The sequence below is a fragment of the Paralichthys olivaceus genome, chromosome 23 (assembly GCF_024713975.1).
Source record: "Paralichthys olivaceus isolate ysfri-2021 chromosome 23, ASM2471397v2, whole genome shotgun sequence".
Classification (NCBI taxonomy): domain Eukaryota; kingdom Metazoa; phylum Chordata; class Actinopteri; order Pleuronectiformes; family Paralichthyidae; genus Paralichthys; species Paralichthys olivaceus.
In genome coordinates this window covers 16,688,886-16,709,427 of record NC_091115.1, presented here as the reverse complement: position 1 = coordinate 16,709,427, position 20,542 = coordinate 16,688,886, and the positions used below count along the sequence as shown (strand labels likewise).

General features: G+C 39.8%; 2 protein-coding genes across 2 annotated transcripts in view; one reads left to right on the top strand and one right to left on the bottom strand.

Annotated features, from left to right (window-relative positions):
• The window catches only part of cog5 (component of oligomeric golgi complex 5), a 46,318-nt gene that overhangs the window by 6,600 nt on the left and 19,176 nt on the right, over window positions 1–20,542 (top strand). The window contains exons 6-7 of the mRNA XM_020099957.2: window positions 1,435–1,555; window positions 19,644–19,774. Coding sequence (XP_019955516.2) covers window positions 1,435–1,555; window positions 19,644–19,774 — 252 coding nt within the window. The remainder of the gene's footprint in view (window positions 1–1,434; window positions 1,556–19,643; window positions 19,775–20,542) is intronic.
• Window positions 4,448–8,363, bottom strand: LOC109637528 (G-protein coupled receptor 22-like). The gene is made up of 4 exons (XM_020099959.2): window positions 8,224–8,363; window positions 6,912–7,056; window positions 6,558–6,704; window positions 4,448–5,917 (listed from the first exon to the last, which is right to left on the bottom strand). Exons 2-4 carry the CDS (start codon window positions 7,032–7,034, stop codon window positions 4,865–4,867), a joined length of 1,323 nt encoding a protein of 440 aa, XP_019955518.1. The 5' UTR covers window positions 7,035–7,056; window positions 8,224–8,363; the 3' UTR covers window positions 4,448–4,864.

The window sequence follows — 20,542 nt, the reverse complement described above, 5'->3', positions numbered from 1 at the left end:
CGAGCACATGTACTCAGTGGGAACATCAGGCTGCAGTGATCCTGTGTGTGCAGTGGAGGGAAATCGTGATTAAATATTGATGAAACAGTGGCTGTAAAAAGGTCAGTGTCGTTCTGAGATGTCTCTCCCGGGCTGATGGCTGCGTGTCACTCATATTTTCTGTGCGTGTTTGGGTGCACCTGTGTTTGTTATATCACTCTCAGTCTCTGGCTCCAGCGGCCAGTGTGAGCTGGATGCGACTCAAACAGCAGCCAGTCAGTCACTGGGGAATCCAAAGGCTGTGTGTGTGTCATCCCCCCCCTTGTCAACAACACATCTTCCTCTCTGTCCGCCTGAGATAATCAACAGGGACAAACACATTCTGGAGATGTCTGCACTCTGTTCAGTTCAATTCAGATTTATATGTACAGCAACGTGCATGCATTATCCCATGGTACATAGTACGGTCAAGACACAAGGACTGTCTGTTTAAAATAAAAATCCACTTTAAGTGAATAATGTTTAACTTTTATATCGTTAAAGAGAATTTAAATGCAGCCCACGTAGTGTAATCATAAACCAGGTTGTAGAATCAACATTGGTTAATTCCATTTAAATACATCTGGTCTGGTTTTAGGTGTCTGACTCACTGCCTGCAACAAAAAGTCAATTGAATGTAATTATCAGGCTCCTATAGCTGGCAACAATGACGTTTCTTCTCTATTTTTATTCAAGATCGTGATCTTTCACCTTCACACTTTGTAAAATTTCGCGTTCACGTTCAGATTAACTCTGCTCCTGCTCCACACTGTCTGCTCTAAGATATATTGTTGCTGCACAAATGTCCCGTGCTTCAGTTTGGCTCCTTCATTCGCGTAGGCACTTTTTCTTTACTCCTAACAGCATCCCTTATAGATGGTTACTGTTAAACCAGGGTTAACCCTAACCCTGTTCCATCACCAAAATGAGAAGAGAAGGACTCACGTGAACCAACATGCACGAGTGGACCAGCCATCACAACAAAGAACAGAGAAGCTCAGATTACTACACACAAAGAGAGACTGTTGGTTCATTCTCTGCTCAGTATGCTGTGACCCCCCCCCCCCCCCCCCCCCCCATATCTCTCAGCATAAAAAATAATTGTTTTCTGTTATATAAATGGTTTGAATCTGGTTTATAATAAAGAGCTCCACTCAAAAGTACAGAAAAAGTAAAAAAATATATGGTTTTAATAGAAATATTTACCAGAGTTTGTTCAGCAGGTTAGAACTAACTATCTCTTTGATGATGAGGTTTTTGGAAGCTGAAGGTTAGTCAGCGATCTAGTTTAGAGAAAGTCAATCTTTGAATTTGTTGGATAAAAAGACTCTAGAGATGAACCACTCATTGTAAGTGGTATTTTGAACCTGGATACCTCCCACACCTCCTGAAATCCTTTCTCTCCTCCTTCCCCAGGTGGCCTGTGACCTTCTACGGAGGATTATTCGGATCTTGTACCTGAGCAAGAGGCTCCAGGGTCAGCTCCAGGGAGGCAGTAGAGAGATCACCAAGGCCGCTCAGAGCCTCAATGAACTTGGTAAGGACATCCATGACATCATTGACTGTGTGACCCGCAGTCCACATCTGTTTCTACAAAAGTTACAAAGTTGCCTGAGAATAGGCTACATCACGACATGCAGGCACGGCACAACTTTTTCAAATCCTCTGTCTGACCACCAGGTGCGCTATTAGTGTTGTTGCTCAGCTTTATTTCTTCTGGTCCTAAAGAACATAGCAGAGAAGCTTCTGAACTGTGTTACGGTCACATAACACTTTAATAGTAGGTTATCCTGCCTTTGTCCCAAATCTATAATTCAAAGTATTTAATTTAATTATGCCTCCACACTGTGGACTCTTTGAGTTGATATTTTCCAATTTGGTAGCAAGTACAGAATCGGTCACAGAGGAACTGTTTATATTTTGGAGGTCAAAGGTGAAGGTGGACACAATATCTCTTTGGGTAATCCTTTCAAATTTGGTACAAACATTCACTTGGACCATCCGATGAACTGAATAGAATTTGGTTGTCAAAGGTCAAGGTCACTCACTGGGACCTCACAAAACAGTTTTTTGTGAAAGCATTATTCTAAGAATGCCTTGAGATAGTCCTACATTCGTGGATGTCATTGTAGTGATACGTTCTATTGTGCCAGAAAAGATAATGAACAAATATATATTCATTTAAATTGTGCACTCCATGTATGATGCTAGACAAACCTAGACATAAACCTCTGCTGGACTGAACCCTTATTTATCTGAGTTTAACACCCACTAGGCTGTAATTTGCCCAAGCATATGACTCAAGTATTAAGAGTATTGGTGTTTATGTTCAGGACACAGCAGTAGATGCACCCCCTGAGTTCTATCAGGGCAGCTTTAAGACAATTCCACTTATATTCAATATGCTGCTAAACCCTGGAGTCATATAATTGATGGCAGCCATGTTAGGATTGTTGTGTCTAACAGTGGTTTGATAGGTTCCGAGAACTGTGACCTCCTTGTGTCAGCAGAGGGAAAGTGATATTGATGCACTGCATGTCTCTGTCACCATGTTATGTATCTATGTGCCATAATAACCTTAGTTATCTCAAGGAATTATGTGTGACCCAGCAGGTTAACAAGGACAAGTGACCACTTCTCATAACACACAATCACACACACACACACACACACACACACACACACACACACACACACACACACACACACACACACACACTTGCACAAATTCCATTCGCTTCATAGAACTCTATTATGAGGTCAATGTCCCTGGTGTTTTCAAGCACAGCAACAACACTTAAAATTGAGACAGTGTCAACCATTGATCTATTGCTGTATTGGTATCATAGATTTCATAGATATAATCCTATATACTCATATTAATGTTCTTCTACGTGCAGCCAGGGGAACTTAAGGGCTCAAGGTTATATGAGCTGTGTTGTCACTCATTGCATTCTGATATATTTTATTAATGTTGACTTGGATTGTCTTATACTTGTGGGTGCTGCAAAGCTTTATCTATACAATGTATTTTGTTATCCTCTCTGAGTTCTGAAGAAGACTCCCTAGTACCGTCAGCTTATTAAGTGTGAGCCCTATAATTCTTTGCATTATTATAGAATTTTTGTGCAGTTGATCACACTGGTTTGAGTGTTTGCTGCACAGTAAAAATCTCAACAGCTGTTGGACAGATTTTCTGGTCTAAACATTAAAGCCCCTCATATGCTCTAATCAATTTTGTGATCCCTTAATTTTCTCCTCTGGTACCGTAATCATTTTCAAATTGTGATTTACCCACTGATCATATTCCCATCAGCCTCAGCTGTTCTTTGTGTTATGGATTATACACAAACGGTAGCATGAATAACAAAAACAAAATGTCTGCTTAACTTGAATGTGTTGTTCTTGTCATTGTAAGGATGTTAGCAATTTAATAATAATATATAGGGATGAAATGGTTACCGGTTTCACGATTAACCACAGTGACGTTCTTTAATTATCATTAAAAAAGCAGTTGAAGCAGTAAAAACTGTTCGGCATCAACCACATGGAGCAATGGTGTCCTGAGAGGAAGGCGTCTGCACTTAACAAATTGTTGACATGCGAGAAATAATGAAAATACTAATTATAATACTAACAATTATTTAAATTGATAATATATATTTTTATCAATGTAAAACTTGAAAAAATTACTAAACTTTGTGTATCAGTAATGTTTGAACATTTCCAGTACATTTTGGCACACACCAGGATAATACTGATGACTGTAATAATTTTGCTTTTTTAAAAGGCCTAATCCTAAACCGAGTTGAAGAATTGACAATGTTGTATTCATGGTCTAGTGAGAGTTGACATCAGATTTGTTATTATTTAATAATATTGTAAAGTAGTTTAATTAGTAGTTGGCAAACTTTTGACAAGTTTAGATAAAGCATCATTTTGTTAAAATTACGGAGAAACTTAATGCATTGTATCAGTTCTTTTTCCATCACCACTGGGGTTTTCTGTCTCTGTATCCAATTCCATATGAAAACCAGGAGAGCAAAGAAACACTGACACATATTGTACCTTTTGGTTGTTTATTACAAATGGTGACAAACATATCAAGGTATTCAATGACTGTACATTCGTCTCATATTATGCTAACCAGGAAACAACACACACTGCTGCTTAGATACAGAGCTATAACTCAATTGTCCTTTATAGCACACCACAACATCCCACAATAAATAGCAATAAATTACCATCTCCATGTGCCTACGATATCCATTTTGACACATTTTTGCACTGAAAGAAAAGTCAACTATAAGTGCAAAACCTTGAACTCGCATACATTCAGGTGCTGTTATTTCCCTTTTTACAAGTGATACTCTTCTCTGTGGTCATCATTTTAGTACATTTAAGCTGCCCAAAATGCCAATATTTAAATGTTAATGACTTTAGACCCGGTCTTCCTACCATGTTTAAAACAAATATTTTTCATCTCTCTGTTTGTATAAACCAATCACTGGCTATAAACAGATAACACGTCTCAGCTTCCTCCCACTGTACAAACATAAAGCTAAAATATCTGCACAGTAGGGATTGTGGGAATGAGCCACTATCTCAGCAGTTTTTTTTAGTTGGTCCCACCTGCCAACAAGGGTGTATGACATATTCTGCAGCTATTCACTCTGGGGCGTTTTAAAGTGTTTTGGCTTCACTTCTGGGTAACAACTAGTTGTCCATCTTTTTGTACAGTAATTGGCATAAACAGTACCATATTATCATCCTCAAACACTGTCTTGAGTGTAACTCCCTGTGTAATAATTCCAATTTGCAGATATTTGACTTATATACATTTGCGTTACTCCGGATCCTGTGTGGAAAGACATTTTTGTCTTGCCTCTGTGTCCTCAAAGGTCACCTTCTTGTTCCTCTTGGGGTCAATCCATGAGTTATGGATGACCACATTGTTTGGTGTGGGGTCAGCTTCAACTACAGACACCACCCTCTTCTTCATTTTGCTCTTCAAAACCTTTTGGAACTTCTGCCGAGTGAAGGCGTAGAGGAGAGGGTGAAAAATAGTTGTCCCATAGGCCATCACCAGGAAGCCCAGCCGGAGGCGTACAGTTAAATCACTGGGCCCAGTGCTGAGGATGATGGTGTTGAGCACAGTTATTGGAGTCCAGCATAGTAAGAAGGTGGAGATGATAAGAAGAGACATCCTGAAGACTCGTTTCTGTCTCTCCCGTCTTTCCCGGTGACGTTTTACTGCTCGTCTTAGAGCAATAATGACAGACACTGAAGCCCGCATGCCCAGAGGTGCGTTACCACCTGCCTTAACTCCTGTACTGCTCTGTGAAGCATCAGTCGACTCTGCTTGTGTCGCAGTGCTTAAAGAGATAGTGTTTTTATTCTTGTGCTTTTTTTTAGGCAAGTTCTGCTGAAAGCGAGTCCCAATACGAATATTAAGCGCCTGAAGGATTTTGTAGTAAGTCACCAGCATTACTACAGCTGTGAAAAAGAATATAGGGATCTGTGCGAGCAGGTGATAGTACAAACCCAGCTCTGTGTAGTACTCGTTTGTATGAGCTACCGTGACCACAGCAGTCTGGTTCAAAAGGTCTGAACCAGAGTTGATGAAGAAGCCTACTTCCACGAAGGGAACCAGGAAACTGGAAAAGGATAAAGCCCAAATAGATCCCAGAAGAGCCACAGCCCGGCTCATCGTGAGAACGCGGTTCGCTGGCCGCACCGAGATGTCATAGCGGTCCACAGTGATGGCAAGGACGTTAGCAGCAGTAGCTACGCTTGCAAAAGAAACACAGGCCTCATGGAAACAGCACATCATGGCTGTGTCTGCCTCCGAAGGAAGTAGCACCACCACAGCTGTCAGCGGAATGCAGCATACACATACCTGAAAACAGATTGGAATTCAGGTCACATCCAAAATTTCTATTTTTTTAATCTGGTCTTAAGACCAAACCCAAACAGCATTCAGTAGGTAGGTTAGTGTGAAATATTTTCTGACAACATTTACATATGATAGACAAAAAATGCATTTGTGGTTCATATTACTTCAGTAATTGCATTCCTTTGTGCCATACTAACTTTTGTAATTAGCCAAATATCCAGTACAAAAATCCGGTTGTATCATGGAATTGCTTCAGTTGTCCTCATTCTTTATCCCATTAACACCTGCTGTATACAGTCTGTATCTGAATACAGCACCAGTGTAACGATATCCAATTGATTGCATTTTAATTAATATTAGAATTATAACATTTACGTATTGTTGAGTTGCCTCCCGTCTAGTTGAAGACCCTCTCTTGTTGCTAGTTACTCAGTAAGTGAAGGGCTGGGTCCCAGCAGCTTAAGTTTAGCACACAACTGCTGTATGTTCACATGTATTTGGATGTGGTAATCAGATTAGCCATATGCGAACTGGGTGGACAGCATGATTGCTGTTTTATATTGAGTTGATATATGAAGACATCCTTTAATTACCACTGTTCGCTTTAAATCACTGTTGTTAAATCACAGAGGTTGGAACTCACCAACACATCCACCACATGCAGGTTCATGGTGATGATGTTGGAGACGGAGCTGATGAGGTTCTGTTTCATGCAGTAGAGGACTAGCACTGTGAGGTTTGAGCTCAGACCCAAAACTATCTCCAAAAGCAGGAAGCCTGTCAGAGTTACCTAGCAACATAGTGAGAGAACATGATAGAAATGATGTCATTAAGTGTGGCTATACGTTTTTAGCCATAGTTAATAATAACATGGAAAAAAATCTTTGCAAATAACAAGAACTTCATCTAACAATGCATTATACAATATGTAGTGTCTCAAACCATGTTTTACTGATAAAAAAACCAATAGGAAGTATGTGAGAGGCTTTCGCAGTACCTGGAAGCTGATGGGGTAGATGACCTCAGACGAGGTCATGTCAAGGTCATGGGGGTCAGCAGTGTCAATCACAGTCATGTTGCTCATGGTGGCTGCAAAGATCAGCTTGGGAGATGTGTGCATTATCCTGGTAGGAGGAAGACGCCTGGAGAGCATTTTGAACAGAAATCTTGTGATTGTTACAGTTGCACACAAATTTCCACCAGATAATTTTTTTAAATTGGAAATAAGGGTTGGGTTAGGGTTATGATAGGCTGTTATAGTATGACATTCACCTCTCTGTATATTTATACCTTATCTAAATTGTTAAATTGTGAATTAAAGAATGATGTGCTGAACTACACCTCATTAATTCATCACACATGTATAAATTACCTGCCAAAGAATCTGTGAAAAACAAGTTCCATTCTTTCCAGTACTTTCTGCAAGGGAGGCTGAAATGTTTTGCTTTCTCTTCTGAATTTTTCAAGTATATTTTTTTGAACAGAATGTATTTGTATTTACAGTTTAGGTCAGAATCCTTTGAATATTAAATCGATAAACTTTTGTGATAAGATCGCCTTCTCCGAAAACATTAAGGTGCATTTTTCAGGATGGTTATGCACTTAAACTGATGATGAAACAACAAAGAGGATAAATAAAAGTATCCCCTTTGTATTTTTTCATGGATGCTGTTTGTTTCTTGGAAACCTAATTGCCGAACAAGACTTGTGACTGAAGTAATTTCCTGGAAAATTTAAAAAATGAATCAGGTACAGATTAGTAGTGCTAGATTTTAGTGTGTAGGCAATGAAGAGGAAAGTTCTTCAGATTACAGATGTTACTTGTACTGTTCGCACAATCATTCGACGGAGATACCAACAAATAAAGCACCAAACACGGTATTCTTGATTGTAGAATCAGAATCCTATTACCATTATTGATACTAGTGTATACCATAGAATACAAGTGCCAAATCGTCCGTTTTGGGGAGAGAGTGCCACAGTGATTTGCAGTTGCTTTTAGGGTACACAGATTTGATTACCAGAGTAGGTATGTAATGGCATAAAACTAACAAATCCAGAATTAAAATGAAGTTGGAAAACATTGAACAGCATCTGAAATTCCCATATGCCCTCTTTTCAACATTGTACCTGTCAATAGTTTTCTGAAAAAGTTAATGTGATGAGCACACCCTTCTAGTGTGCAGAGGAGCTGCAGTTCTGTCTTTAGTTATTTATTATTATTATTTAACAATTTATTTAGTTTTACTTTTCATGCATACAGCTGAGTCAGACGTGACGAAGTAAAATTGAGATAGGATTAAACTCACCAGTCCCTCCCAGCAGTCTCTTCTCCAGCTCAGCAGCTATCAAAGTGGCCACAAGGAACTCGCTGGGGAAGGTCAGAACATCCCTCCATGTTTGACTTGACCAGCTCAGGCTTCAATGCAACTTGATTCGTACCATTTTTCGGCGAACTCATCAATATTTGACAGAACTTGAAACGTCTTCACTGAGCTTTAGCTTTGGCGATCACTGGCTCCACTCAGGCGAAGGGAAGAGGCTGGTTGTGAAACACCGAAAGCAACACACGCCTACCCCTCATTGGGGGGCATGTGGTTAGCAACATCAGTGCAGTGCGCTACAATCAATGCTTTCTTTCATGCAAACCTCAGTCTTGTCATTGTCTGTTGTGCTTGAATCACTGCTTTCAGTGTCATCCCCGCCTGAAAATAATGGCAGTGCCAGAACAATCCTCCTCTCTCGACTACTCTCTACTTTTCAGGTGTTGTACATTCTTCACACTCCACTTCTCTTTATCTCCCTGGAGATGGTGCTCCTCCCGATATGGTCCATAGCACCATGTCAGGCTTGTGATTTCATATTCCAGAGAAGTGTAAATGGAGGAAGAAGAGATGGCAGTAGGGGTGCAAGGCTACAAGGTGGAAGGCAGACTTTCACCAAATGTCATAAGATTGGATGGCGGTCACGTAGAGTCATCGGAGATCATCAAAAGAGACTCTTGGACATCCACAGCTTTCTTACTCTAATTTCATCCTACATTGGCTACAAGAGAGGAATTGATTGAAACAGAGAATTAAGTCATGTCCATTTGATATCATCATCATGGTCTCCCCTTGTGCTCTTCCTCCATTACAATCCATTATTGATTCTGCAGAGGTGAAGAATAGAAGATTTCAGTAAAATAAAGAGAGAGAGGGTTCACATTGAAATCAGATAATTTCTCTCTGGTTGACGTGATGTGTCATGTGTCTGGCATCTAATTTTAACTCATTTATCATCCCTTGTATCTTGCTCTCTCTGGATCGGATGCCTGTCTCTGCGACTGCTTGTGCTCATGTTGGTGTGCATGCCAAATTGGTTTAGATGCTTGCCTTTTGTCTTTGATGGTTCTCATCATGTGTTTTTCAGCAAATCAGGGCTGAAAACTGAACTGGTTCTCTGCAAGAGTGACAGTCCAAAAAACAGATCGCACACTTTCTCAGTGAGTCAGTTCAGGATTCAGCTGGATTGTCTTTAGATTTGAAATTAGATCAAACATTTTGATAAAAATTGGTAGTAATAGTTTATAATCTAAGAATGAATTAAAGTTTCTGTTTACATATTCTAAATCTATAATGTTATTGACCAGTATACACACTTGTATTTACACTTGTATTAGTCTTCTTGCATTATAATTGTGTGTTATTTGAAGTAAACGCTATAACAATGCCACTTGCTCAATTACGGAGTATTCTCCAGTAACTTTTAAGGTGGTTATGTATACTCTCCCCACATTTTTCAGAAGTTTGCTCACAAAGGAAGATGCAATGCCTGTGGCTAAAACATGGTACTGGAGTGTGGGATATGTTGACAGCTGTGGGCATACTCTAACCTTAACCACGCAAAATTCATACCTAAACCCAGCCAGCCAATCCCGTCCAATCTGATGGAACACCCACAACCGTCAGCATGCCTACTAATTTCTGGCGAAATGCCCAGATTTCAAGGCTGCTTTGGGTAGCTTTTCCATAAAGTAGATCTCTGATGGGTTGCCTATGTCTGAGTTAGGTGTCTGCTAACACTTAAGCAGAGATTTTAGTAATCCGTTAATCATTTGTCATTTATGAAGCAAAATTGAAAAGCATGACATAATTTCACCATTAGCTTTTTACATCTTTGACCACATCAATGAAGTCTCACATAGCCAGACTAGGGCTGGTACAGTAATCGGATTTTGATGGTAATTGAATCCTTCCAATTTTAGGCATGTGATGATATTGTGTAAATCAATCCAGCCACAAACATTTTCCGCTTCTTTCTTTGATGAGCAAATCCCGTCTCTCCCTCTTTCTCTCTAATAGTGTGATAGAAGCAGTGTTGCAGAAACAGCAGGATTATGCCTCTCTCTCTCCCGCTCTCTCTCTCGCTCTCTCTTTCTCGTTGACATTGGAGATTAAACCAAAAGTTTCATTTACATCCCAAAATAACAAAAATCAAGCAGAAGTGGAGATTATTACATTACATTAAAATAAGCAACATTATTTCGTAATTACACATTTTTAAAGTGCCCTAAATTTTTTTTACATTTTTCATATACTTATTTTCTAGTTCAGATAAAATGGAAAAAATGAGCAGAAATAATAAAACGATGGATAGGTGCAGCCCTAGTAGCTTTTTGAAGAATAGAAGGTTTTCCCTCTGCCCTCTCTGACTTCTTCTTGACCTCATCTTGCACTGATTACCTTTACCTCTGCTGCTGTATATAATCCACAAATGAGCAAAATTGGTTCTCTACATAAACGGAATTCATGGTTTAATGGCTTAACACTCATTTAATCTTGGTCATCTTTTCTTTTATCTGTATCTTTAGTTATATTAAATATGTCTGTCCTCTACCTGACCTCACGAAGGACAAATTCAAACAAGTTCTGTCTGATCACTTTTGTGTTGTGTGAGCTTTTCTACAATAGCTGAGCCGGTCTGTATTTGAGGTAGTGACATCAGCTTTGCTTGTGAAGAGCCATGTTATTTGACAGCCACTCATTTAGTGTAATTATACACCACTCAAAATAATCTGCTCTTGAAAATCCTGACCCGTGGGCTCAACAACATGCTGTGTGTTTGCCTTGTGCTAAATGTGTTGATTTTACCGTGCCTCTGTGCAACACATTCATATTGCCTCGCTGTCAGCACACCAATAACAGTGATACTCAACGACTGTGCCGTGTGTCAATTTACCTCCAGACGAAGACCATTCCTCTGATCCTTGGGTCTTTCGGGGGTCCCTGAAGGGCTGAACAATCTCAATCCCCTAAAGCAGTGTAGTGCTCACAGGTGATCACCCAGATTTAATTTAGCCGTCCATCATTCATTCTTGCGCCACACTGTTCAGTCATTTCTGGATGGAAATGTGACTGGTAGAAAGCATGCAGCCACAGAGCCTGGAGAGACGAAGGAGATACCGACACCGCTGCTCTGCCTCCCCCTCTCTTCGTCTCTGCTGTTGGTCTGTCTCTGTCCTGCTTCCTGCCTCTCTCGATCTGCCTTTAGTAGCCCTCCTACTCATCCAGTGCTCCCTCCCCCTCCTTCTCTCCACTCTAACACCATCTTCTCCTCTTCTCTTTTCCTTTTACACCTCTGTGCTTGACTAATTGGACTCATGCAATAGATTTAACACCATTTCCCCCCTCATATCTCCTGAGTTTCTTTCTTTCCTTTGACATCTTTCTTTGTCTTTAGTGCTGAACATAATCTTACTTTCTGCACTTTTCTAGCATGCAAGGACAACACAGATCTTTCTTTGCGTCTGAATTCTTGTTTTTGTGTCTCTTACACTCAGCCACATCTCCTTAACTTTGTTTGCCCTCAGTAAATGGCACAGGTGGCCATGACAATACTAATGGCAGCATCCTTCCTCGCAGGACTTCGGCCACTCCTCCACTGTTTGTGTTTGCATAGCAACTGCCGGATGGTACATGCTTAATTGTCCCAGTCTGGCTACCAATGGAGCAGTCACCATTTTCCCCCTTATTGCCTGGTGAGCATATTTGGTAGCTGGTGACTGGACTACTAAGGGCTACTTGACAGTAACTAACAGAACCAATAGTCAAAGGGTGCACATAATGATAATTCAGTAAGAATTTAAATCAGGGCCCATCTGGTTTCTTGGGTGTAGTCTTATATACTGATAAAGCAAGAACACGATTATGTATCTCGGCTCCTCATCTCTCACACTCGCTCATGGCGTGTGAGCAGAGAAACACCTTTCAATCCTGTCTTTTTACTGACATGTGCAACTCAGTGGGGGGCATGTTTTCCTCGAGATTCAAGTCTTTAGTGAGAGAGAACTAGATGCCAGATAACTGGATCATGGAGAGGGAGAAAAAGATGATTGCGGCCACATGAATGCGAGAGAGATGGGAACAGAGACTGAGACAGCTCACATACTGAGAGAAAATCTTTTTGTCCCCCCTAAGCAATGATGACAAAGCTCTGTGTAAGGCCAATTTCACACCTAAAATTGCTCTAAGCCCAATATGGCGCCACAGAGAATATCGATAAAGGGTTTAATATCTGCATTAATATTACAACACAATATTTTTTCTGCTTGCAAAACTAAATGCTACTAGCCTTTGTCTATTCCCCAGCTGTGATATTTCAAACAGATGTGAACGAGTGACAACCATATACAGACTATGGTGACAACCAGTTTATAGTTGATTGCTCAATTTATTAAAGAGCAGTCGTGGACTTTGAGCTTCCACACCAGTAAATTGTACTCAAAGCATTACACTATGAGTCACATTAACTCATTAATGGAGTGGATGGTCAGCTCAACTTCCTGAGCCACACCTGCCCCACTAAGTGTTTATTTGATTAGTAAGAAATATTCAGTCATGATTTAAATAAGAAGCCAAACTAAATGTACAGATAATTAGTTTTAGCAGCTTTTTACTCATTGTGTCATACAAATAGAGAATGGACACTACATGTTGGGCATTCTTTTTGATTAAAAATAGTCAATACTTTACCTGATAATAAAATAGTTTGCTAGTTATTAATAAATGAAGATATGGAAATTGTATTTATTATTTAGGTGTCCTTTCAAGCAAACATATTTGTGCTCTGATGAACTAATGTTAGTGAGTAAGGCGACAAGAAGCTGCAGCTGCTTCACAATAAGTCTTAAAAATTTGTTGATTTCCGGAACAGGGACAGAAAGTTGATGATTATAATAATAATGTAAGCTGTAAGCTTATTGCCAAAGATGTTAGTACAGGTTGGTGCACAGTGGATGATCCCTGTTGTAATGTCATAATGTTGATGGAGTTGGTGCTTGTTGGAGACGTGATCAGGGAAACCCTTAAGAAGCACAAAGTATCCGGTCTTTTATGAAAAATGAGGCGCTTCCTGCTTACATAATGTGACATATGTTCAAAATAAGGAAGGAAGGAAGTGGATGGGGATGATTATCCAACATGATAAAAAACTGAGCACACAATTCTCTGATATCCAGTTTTGAATTACAGAAAGTAAAATTTAATTTCATTGTGTCTTTAAGCAAATGCACACATTGTCATATCATGGTTTACACTAGTTGTGACACAGTGCAGTTGCACAGGCGCTTCTTTATACATGAGACTGTTTCACACATTATTTTTCTTGAAAGCTCAAAAAAACAACTTCCTGCAAAAAGACTCATGTTCTTTTCTGGCAGTCATGTTCTTTTCTGGCAGAGTTTTGTGTTTTTACACAGATCATTTTAGACTAAATGGTTTTCAGACAATGAGTGTTCTTTCAAAAGTTAAAGCCTGAATAATTATAGATTTAGATAAATGATTATACTTTAATAGGTCTTGAATGCTCTACAATGTAAATAATTAGAAATGTTTCTCTATGATATTTCCCATCAGTACTGCCATATACAGCATCGAACACTGTATAATGTGCATTGTTGTGAAATGTATCTGAGATTTCAAATAGTCTAGAGTGACAAACCACTAACATCACTGGTATCAAGACGAAGCTGTGTTTTGGAATTTAGACAAAGATCTTAGCTCAAGGTTCACCTATTTGTTTCTCATGGCTTTAGTCAGCAGATGGAGAAATTACAACTGAGCACTCTCTATCTGCTGATGAAGACGTTTAGATTCAATAAAAGTAAGGAAATCTTGAGAGGTTATTAGTCCAAACTGCACAAACTAAACATCTTTTGAGTTTTTATGACAACTGAAGCTACCACAGGTTCTTTTTCATGTTTGGAAGTGGAGGGTGAGGTGAGGGGTGTTCAGCTGCAACATGCGACTTCACCACTAGATGTCACTACATTCTACACACTGTACCTTTAAATAGTTTGTGTGTGAAGGTGAAATTATCAATCTATGAAACAGTGACCATATCAATGGACAGAAGTTGCCTGCTTTTTGCCTATTCCCTTCCACCACACACTCTGCTGACCACCTCAGGCTTTTGTATGGTTTACTCGTGATTATTGGTAACTGTCATCTCATTGTCCGATAAAGATTGAGCTGAATGAATTTCCACAGCACAGAAAACAGGCACATCTGTGGCAGAGCACAACGTATCCCCTGGGGACCAACACACAAGGCTCTGACGATGTAATCTCATGGTCTAAAGCACATGAAGCGAGTGCATTTAGTTCATGTCTGAATCCACTTTTGTGAGTTTAGCAATGAAAAGAATGTTGCAGCACCAGATGCATGGTTCAGAGTGTCCTAATCATGTGCCGTTTCTCATTCCCTTTAAAAACCAGTTGCACTTTTTCCTTGATTTATTGCTGTTGTACTGGCAAATTAGCTAGATGGTAGTGTATGTGCAAATTACTATTGTGATAATAAAATAATCGATTATAAATTCTATGAATTAAATAATAATAATTATACCTTAATACTGAAATACAGTTTAATACTGCAATCCTGGCTTCAGACCAAGTTTTTGTTGGTTGAAAGTAAAAATGCTGTCTGCTGTCTCAAGATAGATAGCACCCACCATGCCACTCACCACAGCTCATTTTAAGACTAAAACACACAAGAGTGCTGGAGAGGAAAATGAAAACAGTGTTGGTCTGAGGTGTGTGTGTGTGTGTGTGTGTGTGTGTATATGTGTGTATGTGTGTGTATATGTGTGTATGTGTGTATTCCTCTGACCATATTATGACACAAGTTAGAAAGGACTAACCTCTCCTTTTCCCCTCTCTCTTACAAACATACCTAAACAAGCAAAGGGATGCTGGGCTCAGCTGTTCCATTGTGGTCTCTGGCAGGCTTTGTACTTGGGTTGGGGCTTTGAGCGGATTGCTTTTGAATTGAATTAAATGTGGCTTCTGTCCAATTCCCCGATCCTCTGTGTCTCAGCCCGCCACCTGCCTGATAATGCTCTCCATCTCTCTGTCTCTCTGGGAAGAAGAGCAAACAATGTGCCGCTCTAGACAAATGGCACATCGAAAATGGTTTGCTATCAGTCCCAACACTCCGCACCTCTACACCTCTCCTCTCATAATGAGCTGCTGATTTCCGTGTATCTTTTTATCTTCCTGATTTATAAAACATATATCATTTTAGATTAGGGCTGAAATCAAAAGAGGGTTGGACATGAGACAAGAAATGAACAAAAATAGGATGAAGGAAGATTTCATGTTTCAATTTCATGTCACCTGTTCGATATTGGAATTTGGGGACTGATATCCAACTATATCTGTAACTTTCAGAAACCAACAACCTGACAGTCACATGCAATGATTGGCCTTGTATGTGGAGAAAAGACATTTAAACTTCTCTTTTTATTGTTCACACAAATACATTGCAGTTCCCACTTTCCCATGTATTTAATTTGCTTTTCCTTAGTACGAATTCATGCTCACAATGGCTGACTAGTGATGGATGTCCACGCTGAGAAAGCCAGCATTGCGAATCTTCAGATGAACATGTGGTACAATGTTTCCTGTGAGACAAAAGTCCCAGTTTTTGTCTGTTCTCTCCTGACACTGACGCATGAATGTTATTGCTCTGGGACTCAGGTCCAACCATTTCTCTCCTGACTTTGCATTTTACTGAAGTGACCAAGTTCAGCAACTTGGCAGGTCAGAACAGTTATGCTGCCACTGAAGACATTTAACCACATACATCTTACCAGTATGTGTTGAGACAATGCTTACCATGGAAACAAAGAAAGAATGTGTATGATACATTACAGTATTTTCAGGTAATGCAAGAAAGTGCACAATTCCCAGCACAATTACTCCGTAAAAATAAAGGAAAGACAACAGAGCAGGCAGACGATTTAGGAAGCGTAGGAAGGCATCAACGGGGAGACATGTCAACATGAACACTCTGACTTCTTGCCCTGAGAGCATCAGTCCTGGCTGACAGAACTTCAGCAGACTTTAAGATATTTGCCACATAACAGGATATAATGTGAACTGTTTTGGCTATTTTGTGTACTACATATCCACATTTACTACTTATAAACACTATTTCTTTGTTTTCATGTTGTGTTTTAGTAATTTCAGCGTTACTAATGTAAAACACGTAGCCTCTGTAGCACCTCAAAACTGACGCTTTGTTAGGCTCTGTAGGTCACTTCTCACAGAGAATCAACATAAAACACAATTTATGGCTAAGTGCTATCTGGAAGTAATGTGACAGTGGGATATAAATAGCAGTATTTCCCTGTGGAAAACCTTTAATCTTGGTTTTTGCTTTTTTTAACCGACCTCAAATCAGACTCCTGCTTTGTCAGTTCCAAGTTTAGAATTTGTTACAATTTGCAGTGACATTGATTTTCAAGAGCCGTTTTCAGACACGGCCTGTGGGCAAAGTCAGCAGGTAATCCGCAGTTCACACAATCACCTTCCTCTGAAGACATTACGGAGGATCTGCAGAGTTCAGTGCATATCTCAGTGTTTACAGAAGAAGAATATTAACTCTTAAATTTGCATATTTTTTGTAACCATCTTGTCAAATGCTACAGTCTACTACAGAATTATACTTGCCCCTTAACAAGATGTCACCTGACATTACTCAGTATCAGGTTGAACGGTTACGATTCTAAAATTAGAACCAGTGATGATCGGTGTCGTAGAAATTAACACGAACAAAGATACATTTTCTACACACATTTTATTCATAGACTGATGTGCTTTCCTTCTCTCTAATTGGGTACTCCTCATCATCTCCTTGTAAGGGTGCCCCAGCATGCTGTTCAGTAACACATCCATTATTTGGCTGTGTGCTGTCTTCTCCCATCACAACTTCACTGTCTCCCCATTCGAGCATGCTCATCTTTACCAGCTCCTACTTTATTCTTTGCTTGCTGCATAGACTTCCTATACAGATCAGGACCAAAGAGTCACTGCCTCCAAACTCCTCCGAGATACCCCATGTTCAGCGTTGTCCGTGCATGTGCTCGGGGGACTTGATTAAAAGCTTGGTTTCAAGTGTTTTGGCAGCAGTTTAAGTGTCACTGCAGTGAGAATCATCACGGTAGAGCTCACGTGTTTGCTGCAGGTGCTCAAATTTCAGTTTCATATCAAAACAAAATGAGGCTGCGAGGTCAGGCACTATATCTTCCTCTAATATACGCCCAGGCCTGTGTCAACGAACAGAGCAGAATGGGAATGTTCAACACACAGTCAGAAGTGCTATGTGCTTCTCTGAAACAAGTGCTGCCGACAAATCTGTCGAGCTGATGAGTCCAACTGTCGTCTTTTCTATCCAGTGTAATAACAGAAATATGATAATTTGATCGCAAAGATGTGTTGGTGAAGTTTGAGATTGACTGAGCCATTGTTGTGTGAGTGATTACATAACCAGCCAGTCATCTCGAGAATCCATCACCTAGTGTCCGTGGAAAAACCTGGAAACAAAAAATCAGTACTGTGCATGAGGGCAAGCGCACAACAGAGACCGAATAACGGGTACATAGACAGAGATGTTAAATCTCAGTCTGGCTGTCTGCGAGGACAATACAACTTTATGGATGTTTTGACAGCCCGCTGACTGGGCTGTATCTCTTCCAGTGTTGCTGATGTTCAGTCTGACTGAGTTTCAATGTGTGTGAGAGAGAAGAGACGACAGCAGGGTAAAAAGTGCTGCACACAGCTCTACAATAGATCAACGGGGCAAAACACTCGTGTATAAAACTTTCTGGATCATTATAAAGCTCGTGGGACAAACTGGACCTTGTCAAGGCTGCCACAGTCTATCATTAATTGATTGATTGATTTATTTGGATAGTAATCTCTCCTGTTCACCTTCACCTAGCCATTTAATCTATCAACAACTTCGTTTCAATTTCCTTTCTTTTTTCAGGACATTTAATTCTAGATGCTAGGCTAACAAAACTTTGTATCCGTTCACACTTCTCATTTGTTAAACCTTTATCAAACATTATTATTCATTAATACATTATTCAGTTATATTGTTGATTCTGTGTCTGGTTGCTTTTTATTTTAAAAATGAATTGATGTCAAAGGTACAAGCTGCCTTTTGTTATTATGGTTGTGTTCACATTTCTAGCATTCAAATGCAAAACCAATGTGATGCGGCACAGCTCCGACACAATAACAGTGAAGTGTGAATGTCTAAACGCTCAGGCGCGGCAGTGTGTGTGCAGAGAAGTGTTAACTCGTTTCTGAGATTTCATGGTGGCTTTTTATTCAACTGCAGTATATTGTTTGTAGTATTCTGTTTCCTTGTGTATTCAATTCAATTTTATTTTATTTTATTTTATTTGTATATAAATGGACACTTGAAACACTAGAAATGTAATACCCTCCCATACAGTGGGGCAGCTCAGGAGGTAGCAGGTCCGTGGTTCTAGCCCCTGCTCCTTCAGTCTGCATGTCAAAGCGTCCTTTGGTAAGACACTAACCTCTAAAGTGAGTGTTAGAATGGGAAGTGTGACAGAGAAGTGCCTATAAATAGAAGCAGTCTATGTGCATGTGACTCGTAGCGTGAGGCGCTTTGAGTGGTCGTTAACAGTAGGAAAGTGCTATATAAATAAAGAATCCATTTACTATACTAACCACTCTTAGAAAATTACATTAAGAGTTGAAGCAACAGTAGCACTTTGTCTCTTAAGACGCTGGCTGTTCTGCTGCCTGTCCTGGAAACAATATGAGAGCCTTGCGGAAAGCATTCTAACTTTTTACATGATCATGTGGTAGTCAACACTAAGCAGAAAACAGTTCATCTTTGGGAGGCCACAAAGGCAGCAGGGTAGTATGATAAACAGAGAAGCAAAGCTGAAACAGTTATAAATGGCTCTCATCCATCTACTGTACAGTTTGAACTTCTACCCTCTGGGAGGAAATATACTGTACATCATTGATGGCTAATAGAATTGCAATAAAAAGTATTTTTTCCTATGGGCTGTAAAGGTATCATTAAACTAAACCCTACTGCAGTTACTTGTGTAGTAGTTAATTGTGGTGTAGTGTGTAGTAGTCTAGACTTGTGCATTGTGATATTTTATGAATGTGAATGCTGAGAGGATTTACTGTGAATTGTATTAAGGTTTTTATGACTGGTTTTACGGTAAAACTGTATTTGTCAACAATACAAGTACTAATACTAGTACTTACTTTTCAAGGTTGCTCAAGGTCACCAGTGTCACTATGGGCATATGGAGCTTTTGGAATAAAATTAAAAACAATGCTATTTTTGTGTGTGCGTGTCTGTGTATGTGTTTGTACATATTAACCCGTGTTTCCTTGTTTTCTCTCAAGACTACCTGTCACAGGGTGTGGATTTGAGCGGCATCGAGGTGATTGAGAATGACCTGCTGCTGATCAGTAGAGCCAGACTGGAGGTGGAGAACCAAGCTAAGAGACTGTTGGAGCAGGGCATGGAGATCCAGGTACACACACACACACACACGCACACACAATACTAACACAGCTGTCCTCTTTTGGTCTCATTGGATTGTCCAGGAACTGACTTTTAAATCAGTTGTATGCAGGGACCAAAGAGGTTTTTTTCAGTGTTGAATGAATTCATCTTTATTCATCTCACTTTTTTGCTGATGTGCTCTTGTTGTAATCTGCTGTTAAATGTACAATATGTAACTTCAGCTATTAGGCGTCTCTCAATCAAAGTAATAACAGAAGACCTAGTTTAATCGCATGGGATCATGGGAGTTGTCTTTCTCACCATTGTCTATTAACATTTGCCTGATGCTACCTAGATGCAAATCACATATGAATTATGAAGTAATATATTAAAGTTTTATTCATGTTACATGGCAAATGGCAATGAATAATCATAATCCATTATGAGAGACCAGTTCAAACAGTAGAAGGAGCATAGAGCAAGTACATTTATGATGAGCCAAAATCTACTTTGGTTATTTTTATGGCATTATTAAAGGTAAGTGTGCTAGGGGTGTGGTTGAAAAGGGTTGCGCTTTGTTTCTTAATTAATCCCGGGTTGTGTTTTGGTGTAGCATGCAATAAAACAATCAGAGTTGAGGTTTTTCCTGGTGGATTAATCTGGGCTGATTTTCTTGCTGACCTTTTCTGCATAGGAAACAGGAACCTGTTTGTGTGTGTGACAACAGAGATGTTGTGCACCTGTCTTTATAGCTGCTTCTTACTATGTTTTACAACGCACCCTGTAAGTGAAATAG